Source organism: Lolium rigidum, chromosome 7 (genome assembly GCF_022539505.1).
Source record: "Lolium rigidum isolate FL_2022 chromosome 7, APGP_CSIRO_Lrig_0.1, whole genome shotgun sequence".
Classification (NCBI taxonomy): Eukaryota; Viridiplantae; Streptophyta; class Magnoliopsida; order Poales; family Poaceae; genus Lolium; species Lolium rigidum.
This window is the reverse complement of record NC_061514.1, coordinates 295,606,505-295,617,849: the sequence shown is the minus strand read 5'-3', so window position 1 is coordinate 295,617,849 and position 11,345 is coordinate 295,606,505. Positions and strand designations below refer to the sequence as shown.

General features: G+C 42.7%; 1 protein-coding gene across 1 annotated transcript; it reads left to right on the top strand.

Annotated features, from left to right (window-relative positions):
• Positions 1-8,750: 8,750 nt before the first annotated feature.
• LOC124678230 (probable indole-3-pyruvate monooxygenase YUCCA5) lies at positions 8,751-10,286 on the top strand. Its single transcript, XM_047214150.1, has one exon. The coding sequence runs from the start codon at positions 8,847-8,849 to the stop codon at positions 10,110-10,112; it is 1,266 nt and encodes a 421-aa protein (XP_047070106.1). The 5' UTR covers positions 8,751-8,846; the 3' UTR covers positions 10,113-10,286.
• Positions 10,287-11,345: the final 1,059 nt, after the last annotated feature.

Genomic DNA, 11,345 nt, shown 5'->3' with positions numbered 1-11,345 from the left:
CATGGGTTGGGCAATTCTTTACCAAAGATTTCATTCTCTCCCATGCTTGAGCAACATGTTCATTATCATATTGTTTAAAGTTCATAATGCTACTTCTCAAAGATATAATCTTAGCGAGGAGGATAATATTTACTAATAAAAGCATCTTTACATTTAGTCCATGAATCAATACTATTTTTAGGCAAAGAAAGCAACCAATCTTTAGCTCTTCCTCTTAATGAGAAAGGAAACAATTTCAGTTTTATAATATCACCATCTATATCCTTATACTTTTGCATTTAAAAAGTTCAACAAAATTATTAAGATGGGCAGCAGCATCATCATTACTAACACCAGAAAATTGCTCTCTCATAACAAGATTCAGTAAAGCATGTTTAATTTCATAGAATTCTGCTGTAGTAGCAGGTGGAGCAATAGGAGTACATATAAAATCATTATTATTTGTGCTAGTGAAATCACACAACTTAGTATTTTCAGGAGTACCCATTATAGCAGTAATAAAAGTAAACTAGGCAAATAGAATAAAGACAAGTAACTATTTTTTTATGTTTTGATATAGAACTAGTAAATAAGATAGAAAGTAAAGTAACTAATTTTTTTGTGTTTTCAATATGAAGCAAACAAGACAATAAATAAAATAAACTAAAGCAAGACAAAAACAAAGTAAAGAGATTGGAAGTGGAGACTCCCCTTGCAGCGTGTCTTGATCTCCCCAGCAACGACGCCAGAAATTTAGCTTGATACGCGCGAAGCACACGTCCGTTGGGAACCCCAAGTGGAAGGTATGATGCATATAGAAGCAAGTTTCCCTCAGTATGAAACCAATGTTATCGAACCAGTAGGAGCCACGAAGCACGTGAAGGTTGTTGGTGGAGGAGTGTAGTGCGGCGCAACACCAGTGAAACCGGCGCCAACGTGGAACCTGCACAACACAATCAAGATACTTTTCCCCAACGTAACAGTGAGGTTGTCAATCTCACCGGCTTGCCGAAAACAAAGGATTAAACGTATCGAGTGGAAGATGGTGTTTTTTTGCAAAGAACAGTAAGAACAATAATTACAGTAGAATGTATTCAGATGTAAAAGAATGGACCGGGGTCCACAGTTCACTAGTGGTGTCTCTCCAATAAGATAACTAACATGCTGGGTGAACAAATTACAGGTGGGCAATTGAAAAATCAAGATTCAATACATATCAACGATGATTACTATGTGATTTAATCAGGGCATTACGACAAAGTACATAGACCGCTATCCAGCATGCATCTATGCCTAAATAATCCACCTTCGGGTTATCATCTGAACCCCCTCCAGTATTAAGTCGTAAACAACAGATAATTGCATTATGTATGGTGCGTAATGTAATCAACACAAATATCCTTAGACAAAGCATCGATGTTTTATCCCTAGTAGCAACAGCACATCCACAACCTTAGAACCTCTCGTCACGATCCCTGATTCAATGGAGGCATGAACCCACTATCGAGCATAAATACTCCCTCTTGGAGTTACAAGTATCAACTTGGCCAGAGCCTCTACTAGCAACGGAGAGCATGCAAGAACATAAACAACACATATATGATAGATTGATAATCAACTTAACATAGTATTCTAGATTCATCGGATCCCACCAAACACAACATGTAGCATTACCGATAGATGATATTGATCATGTTAGGCAACCCACAAGATTTGTACAATGATAGCACAAGCGGAGAAGACAACCATCTAGCTACTGCTATGGACTATATTCACGCATCAATCCGGAGGCGGGCATGATGATGTAGAGCCCCTCCGGTGATGATTCCCCTCTCCAGCAGGGTGCCGGAGGCGATCTCCTGAATCCCCCGAGATGGGATTGGCGGCGGCGGCGTCTCTCGAAGGTTTTCCGTATCGTGGCTCTCGGTACAGGGGTATTCGCGACGAAGGCTTTAAGTAGGCGGAAGGGCAACGCAGGGGGCCACACGAGGGCCCCACACAACAGGCCGACGCGGCCAGGGATTGGGCCGCGCCGCTCTAGTGTGGCGGCGCCTCGTGGCCCCACTTCCTTTCCCCCTCGGTCTTCTGGAAACTTCGTGTAAAAATAGGACCCTGGGCGTTGATTTCGTCCAATTTCGAGAATATTTCCTTACTAGGATTTCTGAAACAAAAAACAGCAGAAAACAACAACTGGCGCTTCGGCATCTTGTTAATAGGTTAGTGCCGGAAAATGTATAATAATGCTGTAAAGTATGTATAAAACATTCAAGTATTGTCATAAAAGTAGTAGCATGGAACATAAGAAATTATAGATACGTTTGAGACGTATCAGCACCCGGTTCAGGGCTATCGATTTGATGGGTGAAAGCTCTAGTCCTGCCTTAGATTATGTTATATTAACATGGATAAGACAAATATTATTACAAGGGGGCGTTCTCGGTGAGTTGATGGAGTAACTTGGCAAGTATGGATCGATCTAGGGTTTAAGGCTATGTGTGTCATTAATGGTGTGGGTGTAAGGCATGATTGAACATCCCCCTCATCTCGTCAACGTCCTATCCTTTATATAGGACTTTGTATTGGGTGTCCCCTTCTCGTACACGTAGGTTTCCTGCTTGTGCGCCCTATATTTGTAAGTGTCATTCCATAAAAAGCCCCGTTCGAGTGTTGCACGTCATTGGAGTCCTATAGTAGGCCCCTCGGTCTCGATGTTTAGCAGTCTGACGAGGTATATGTCCACATTCCGTAGGTATACGCGCTGGCCCCGTATATCATTGACAATGAATCAAGGGAAAAATAGATAATTGCGTAAGATGTTCAGTCATAAGTTATTAATTAATTAGGTACATATAAAACGACTAGTTAATTTTCAATGTTGATTCCAAGTTTATAGTCTTTGGTTCAAAAATTTTAAATTTATAAACATTGTGCAACCAATATGATCCATATAAATTTTAGGAACTTGCATATTATTCCCCTCAAAAGAATAAGTGCCTTCAAGGCGGGGAATAACTGCTATTTTTTTGTTAAAATGATCAAACCCGCATAGATGGAAAAGTTAACTATAAAACTTGCTAGATAAATGTTTAACATTGATGGTTAGCTACAAAACTTAACTGTACACATTTCATATATTTGAACTGTCACTAGTATTTTAAAGGTTTTTATTAATTTTCGTACACCTATTTTTTTGGAACAAAAAAAGCAACTGATAAAAATAAATTAAGTTGATTTTCTCTTTTATCTTGAAGTTTATCAAATGGTTGTTGGATAGATTCACAATAAAATAAGATGTCTACATGTAAACATTGAATTTGAACTAAGTCTGTAGTTAATTTACGGTAATCATTAGGGAATGATTATAATAGTTGCATCAAACTCATAAATGTGATAGAGACGTATTATGGTACTGTAACAAATATTCCAAGCAAGACCAAATGAAAGAGTGATGGAGACATTCTGTAGTACTACTTACTAGCATTCCAATGAAAGGGTGTTAGTCCCCACTCTAATTATGACTATATTTTGTATACAATCATACATTTTCTCTGTAATACCCCACGGACTATTGAGAGGCTTAAATTATATCTCTTTCTTACAAAGCTTCTCATAAACAAACACAAAAAATGCATATCACGAAGTCCCCAAATAAATTAGTTGGTATGATCAAACTTTTGACTATGTCTATGAAAAAGGCTCCAAATAGAAGTTTTGTTTATCATAACGGCTCTTTCATAGGCGATTCACACTTTTAAGCTAATCTCATAGCCATACTAGGGAAATCACATAGCAATTTCCATGGGAGATTCCAAGGCTCAATTAAAGAAGCTCATCTCTCCTCACTGTGACGGTGATGCCAAGAAAACATTAAGATATATTGTGATGCACTAAGAAATGATGCTGCATTATATTGATCTATATGCACAACTTATCTAATTTATTATTATTTTCCTTCTTGATATTTTTGATAATGAGAAAACATATATGGTTTGAAAATAAGTAAAATTAATTTGAGATGGAGTTAAAAGATCAACATATAGTTGTACGCGGTCTCATAGTGTGCACTAAGAGCCTATAAATTTTTTTTCAAAATGGGGAGCGAAGCCTATATATACTTACATCTTTCCAGGTTGGCAATTCGATCTAGACAATCATGCCAAAGATCCTTTAGCGCGTGGGCTATATAGTTGGAACTCTCATTAACGGCGCTAAAACCATAGCATGCTAGGGTTTAATATTTCTGTATGCCTTCACACAAGCTTTAAGGACGGCTAGCTCAAAAGGCTAAGCATAGCAATCACAAACTTAACGTGGTTTCCGAGGCAGCAACCGACCACGCTTAGCTAGCTATGCATATACGTTGTGGCAGTACAAGCTTCTGCCTTGTTTAAGCATCTTGTTTATGGGTTCCATACACCTAGGTTATGCAGATAAAACCCCATACTGGCTGTGTGCGAGGGAGCTCACTTTCCATGGCCAGCAGAAGATAGACGATGCTAACTCATAATAATGCTAATCTTGCATCAACTTGCCAATTTGCAGAGTATCATGCATGGATCCATGCGGTGTCAGATCAGGTTATAAAAATGGGCATGCCATTGGCAAGGGCTAGCTCTACGTGTTCCTAATTCTAGGACTTGCAAAAGGGGCGGCCATAGCTCCCTAGAATGAAGAGCTGGCTAGCTAAAACAACTTTGCATGCGTGCATGCTATACCTCCTTTTTAGTCATGGAAAGGAGTGTGAGTTTAGGGAAACAAGGTCCCTTGCACATGCTCTCCTCTCACACTACGGATGCATCTGGTTAAATTGGTGCATCACCAATTCACCATATGCATGCATATGCTTATGCATTGGGTTTCATTGATTTATCTACCATTTGTCTTTCACTAAAACCAAGCTATAACAAAGTGAGGCAAGAGGAAAAAAGTAGGCTAGGAGGTACTAACCTTGATTGAGTCAATCTATTGTAACTATGCAATTCGGCCGAAAGTATATCCTACCTCGAATTTGGTTAATTGTACCTTCCCTTAATAAGCTTGGCCGTGTCGTACTACATGGGGACCTCTCTAGACGTATATTAAACATGGTGATCAATGCAAGTTCATGAACTGTAAACCTAGCTCAATCGACACCTGTCGAAAGATCTTCGGCACACAAACCTTATGATTGCACTCATGATTTTATTTATATTCATATGCAAAATCCCCCCCCCCCCCAAGCCTTCAGAATATACCTTTTCAATGACGAGAAGGAAACTAAGGTTTTGCTATTCAAATTAAGAATGTTTAATTAACCTGAGATCATGTGAACAACATATTTTAGCTCATGCCAATGCCAAACATATGAAGGTGTACACATGCACCTCCTAGCTTGCACTTTAAACTAATTGGTGTGGTACACTATTTTTCACTAATTATTTTTCTTCTTGAAACGCGCAAGAATCTGTAGAAACCTTGAAAAATTAGGAAGGGTGAGAATATTAGGTGCAAGGTTTGGCTCCATGGATGAGAACAAAGATGAAAAGACACAAAAATGCCATGTTAGGTATGGGCAGAGTGGCACTACTAAGCGCGCCAAATAAAGGTAGCAATAAAACAAATATGCACTTTATACTTAATAAGAAAAGTCAATTGAACCTTAAATATAATTAGCTAAAGTTTGTGATTGTAGATAATGATGATGACGTAGTGAAATATGCATGGTATGGGGGAGGTGTAAGTGGCTTGATTAGTGATGACGCTTTTTTTTGTTATTGTTTGATGTGGCCAATATCAGGAAGCTGCTTCGACCTGCAGAAATTTGGACGCTTTAATGTTGCTTTAATTAATTTTGTTGAAGAAAGTACGGAGTCCACATCATAAGATCATCCTTTAGTGCATCGAAGCTAATATTTTCTTGTTGATTTGTAGCTAGATCGGTAGAGCACATAGTTTTGCAGCTTATGAGGAACACAACTTGAAGAAGCTGCTTAGCAAGTGCTGCTTGAACTTCACATTTGTACTTTTGCAAATAATAAAATGCATCAATATAATATTGAACCTTGGGGATAATCTAATAGCACTTTTTTTACTTTGTTTCCCATTATGGAAAACTATGAAAGTAATCAAATCAAGAAAACCAGTTAGTTTTTTTGGGGAAATAATATACTCAAAATAGAATGGCTCTACCTAATTAAGCATGAGTCGACTGAGATTAACTGCGATGGATCTACCACACATGGAACTAAAGTAGGAAACATAAATGATTTTGGACCCAAAAAAGAGAGTCCATTGGCCAACCCTTGCTGGGCACGGTTAATCGACGCTTAATAAAATCTTAGACGACTAGGTATTTTAATGAGAAATTCACCAATTCCGCAATACAATTGGCATGGAACCTAGCATCGGCGATAAATATTTAGAAATGGGTGTATACATCGCAAAACCGTGACATGCCAAATTAACTCGTATTACCATGTAATTGTTGTAAAAAGTGTGCCTGAAACACTACGATAGTTCTAACAAAAAGTTGCAGAAAATAATTGGCCATGATCGACCATACACCGGCCGAAGCCCAGATATTTCACACATCTTTTTAAAGAAACTAGTCTATATATTCCAAAAGAAAGTGTTGCGCGCATCGTAAACTTTGTAAACCACATGTCCATACATAATAGTATAAAGAGATGCCCATGCCAAACACAACCAAATTGAGCTTTTGACCTGTGCCAATTTCCTAGTTTATTGGAATGAGAAAAGTTACGTGCTGGAGCTAGGGCTTGGCTAGCCGGTGGACATTGTAAGGGTTATACTTAATTAACAAAGCTTAGGTTGCTAGCTAAAGCAAAAGGTGGCGAGTGAACGAGTGAGGTGGCGAGCTCATCGTGAGCGGGGATCGAGCGCGCCATGCATGCTGCATGCAGTGGCCAGCGTGCGTGCATGCTGCATGCACTGTGTACGTGTACGCGCATACGGGATGCTAGCTGGCACTACACTGTAAAGTGGCTGCCCACCTGGAGAACTGGCCGGTGAATGGTTGGAAAGGCTTGATCCACTTTAAGGGAAGCGACAGTGGTGTTTTCATTTTCCTCTTGGACTTGCATGAATTTGAAAACTACGGATACCAAAAAGCAAGAATTATAATGCTACCTCTGTCTAAAAATAAGTATCTTACTGTTGTCTAGATTCAGATGTATTCTACCACCCTGCAAAAAGTCAATGTGAGATCAATACTATGTATCTTGGGCTGCGGAAAAATGACAAAATGGCCTGCGGCGTACTCTAGATAGGCGGTAGATGGCGTTGCAACGATGAAGCTTAGTCATACCAGCTACGATGGCCATGGTCTTGGTGCAACCGGCACGCAAACCTGACCATCTCCTTCTAGGCTGTGAGACGGAAAAAACTGGTTGGGGAAGGCTCGGATGATGACACACAATATAAGAGGCGTGATTGTTGTTGGATGTTGTGGCTTGCGAGGCGTGCTTCCATTTGACGGTACGCAGAATTCAGGATGCGAGCAGTGACTGTTTCAGGGCCGCCACACCATAGTGTTGCGAGACATTTGACTTGTTGTCATCTCGCAAGCACTCCCCAATTCTTCCTTTTTTTCATAGTAGGATTCTCTCTTCTAGTTGCGAGGTTTTGCCCCCCCCCCCCCACAAAATTTTAGGTTTTTCCCTAATTTGAGAAATATTGGCTACATATATTGCTTATTTGGCAAATTTTTATCACAATTGGGAAGAGCAAATTTTTTAAGGTGTGCCCATCCTTTAATAGTTTCATGCGTCCGCCAATGTTTTGCATTGGTAGGTTTGTTTTCCACCATGCACTTGTTGATGTCCCATACACACATGTACTCAGAGTGTACTGTTGTGTCAACTAAGTATATTTTCTCTTCACAAGGGGAAGACCGGAACATCCTATTTTCTACTCTTCCGTTAAGGATTATAAGACTGATCATTAGAAAGTAGAACATCTGAACTTTATAACGATGTATGTTTTGTTATATATATCTTATATTACGTTGGTTAAATTTACGACCTAGATATACGCGTCGGCCTTATAATCACAACGGGGTAGTATTTATCAACCAAAGTACTTATGCAAATTTAATTTTATGGCACACATATTGTGGGAACATTGGTTAGTCAAGATCACGGACGGTAACAAAGATGATCAAAATGAACAGAGCAAGCATGGCTTCACATGTAGATAGGAGCCGCGAATCATGATAATGACACAAGACTAGCCAAAAACTGTTGTGCACAAAATATATTAACAAGCACGGATCTCAATGCAAAGTACCTCATGAGATAGGGGTGCGGCGGCCGGCAGCGGCGGCAGGTTGTCCAACCCCTCTTCAACGGACTCCCCAAGCTGGAAACAAGGGGCGGGTGGTGGCCTCATGTTCTCCATGGGTATCACTGCATGTGTCCTCGCCCGCTAGAATCTTTGCATTACCTTGATGAGTCTCTCTCTCAAGAAAATAATCCAAATAAAATCAGATTTCTCTCCCTCTCTCTCTCTGGGAAAAAATCAAAAATAAATTATTCGATTTTCTTTCTCTCTCTCTCCCCTAGAAGGACTACTGTGGATTTTTTGAAATTTAAAGAAACTTAGATCCTATCAATCTCCAAATGAATATAATTTCCTCCGTGATTCCCATCATCACCACTCCATCACTTGCTCGCTCTGGAAGCTCTCTCCCCCCTGCTCCTTCACACACCCTTTCCACCCTATATAAGCACCACCCCCCCTCTCCCCCAAACCACCAACACAAAACACTTGCAAACATCAACACCAGCTACAACAGCTCCACCAGCACCACATTCTTCTCCCTCATTACCATCCATCTTCAAGCAAAACCCAACAAGAGCTCAACAGCCATGGTGCTCCTCCCTACTGATCGCATGGACAGCCTCTTCTCCCCGCGCTGCGTGTGGGTCAACGGACCCATCATCGTCGGCGCGGGCCCCTCGGGGCTCGCCGTTGCCGCCAGCCTCCGGGAGCAAGGGGTTCCCTTTGTCGTACTGGAGCGCGAGGACTGCATCGCCTCGCTCTGGCAGAAGCGCACCTACGACCGCCTCAAGCTCCACCTCCCCAAGCAATTCTGCGAGCTCCCCAGGATGCCATTCCCGGCCAGCTACCCGGAGTACCCCACCCGCCGCCAGTTCATCGAGTACCTCGAGACCTACGCAGCCACCTTCGACGTCAAGCCGGAGTTCGGCAGCACCGTGCAGACGGCCCAATTCGACGAGACCTCCGGCCTCTGGCGCGTGCAATCCAGGTCCTCCTCTGGCGAGAGCATGGAGTACATCGGCCGCTGGCTCGTGGTCGCCACGGGGGAGAACGCCGAGAGTGTGGTGCCCGACATCCCCGGACTAGGGGAGTTCGCGGGCGAGGTGGCCCACGTGTCCGAGTACAAGTCGGGCGACAAGTACAAGGGCAAGAGCGTGCTGGTGGTGGGATGCGGGAACTCCGGCATGGAGGTCTCCCTCGACCTCTGCGACCACGGGGCGCTACCGTCCATGGTGGTGCGCGACGCCGTGCACGTGCTGCCCCGCGAGGTCTGCGGCAGGTCCACCTTCGAGCTCGCCACCATGCTCATGGCATGGTTCCCGCTCTGGTTCGTGGACAAGATCATGGTTTTCCTCTCCTGGCTTATCCTTGGTAACCTCGTCGGCTTCGGCATCCGCCGCCCGGCCATCGGCCCGCTCACGCTCAAGAACATGTACGGCCGCACCCCTGTGCTCGACACCGGCGCCATGGCTAGGATCAGATCCGGCGACATCACCGTCGTGCCAGGAGTCTCTCGCTTCACCAAGAACAGGGCCGAGCTCACCGACGGCACGGCGCTCGACATCGACGCCGTGGTGATGGCCACGGGGTACAAGAGTAACGTTCCCCAGTGGCTCCAGACCAGCGACGGCTTCTTCGGCAAGGACGGATACCCTACCACAGCGTTCCCAAACGGCTGGAAGGGCCAGTCCGGGCTATACTCCGTCGGGTTCACCCGCCGCGGCCTCTCCGGCGCCTCCGCCGACGCCGTCCGCATCGCCAAGGACCTCGGCCACGTGTGGAGGGAGGAGACCAAACCCACCAAGAGGGCCGCCGGAGCGTGTCACCGTCGGTGCATCTCCGTCATCTTCTAAACCAGCACGACCACTAACCACAGATTGACAGTGCGTGAGCGTGCATGGCGCATGCATCAGAATCCCCTTGATTGCTTCGTTAATGTTGATTTGTTCTTTGTATGAGTGTGTGGAAAAAAGTGTTAATCATTAGGTTAATTAGTTTAAAAATTATACTTAGGATAAAAAAGACAAGTGGAGCCCTCTCGTCAGCGGGGGAGTGAAGTGAGCCCTAGGGCCGGGAATTTTATTACTGCAGCTAAGGGCGCATGGTCACTGGTGTACAGCACAGTCAGAGACTTAGCTCGCCCGGTGATGAAGGATGAGGCTCTTGTCATTGACCATCTTGTAACAATACCCTTTTTTTCTTACTTTTACTACATTTTATGTAATATACATGAGTACTGGTGCAATATATGCTGTTCTTGTTTCACAATTTATAGTTTTTTTTTACTTTTATTCTCTGCCAACAAGCAATTTAATAGATTTTAAGTAAAAATTTCAAGCCAAAGAAAAATAGATGCGTAGTTAGAGAAACCGTAAGGAAATATGAGTATAAGAGCTTTGTTAGTAGAATTTGTACAAAATGTCGAGTAATTTGTAGGTGTGGATGAATTGTAATCATTTTCTCTAGTACCAAGATAAACAAGACAGTGGTAGTCTTTTGAAAAAAGAACCTTACTTTCCAAAAAGTTAGCCCACATAAACTGAAAATCCAAATAGAACAATATCAAATAATTAATGTAAACGGTATATTTTACTTTTTTTTTTGTAAAATTCTCTTCTTATTATTTCAACATATATTTATAAAATACTCACAAAGATAGTATCATTCTCTCTATATATAGTTGCATTAACATTTGGGAAACGAATGAGGAAGTGGAGATGTACAGTGGTGTCCCTTTCAGGGAGCCAAGAATTGATTGAGGAAACATGGCGGGGTGGTGCGGGCTGTGGAATTCCCAGGCTCTTGTCCTCTGGTTGTCTGGCCCTGCCTGCAATATGCACTAGTACTGGATCTGGGTCACCATCCCAATTGGCTCCTGGTGCTCCGGGAAGTTAAATCAGAATCAGATCTCACTCACCTCACCACTACCACCTGGTGGCCGGCCGGCCCCTCTGCCAAGATTCCTCGGCAATTAACCCAAAGTCAATGGCTACAAAACAGTTGTAGCTAAAAACGGCCAGTTTTGGCAAATTCTGCACACCTAGCTGTGAAAGTGGAAAAAAAATCAGATATTATCACATAATCGT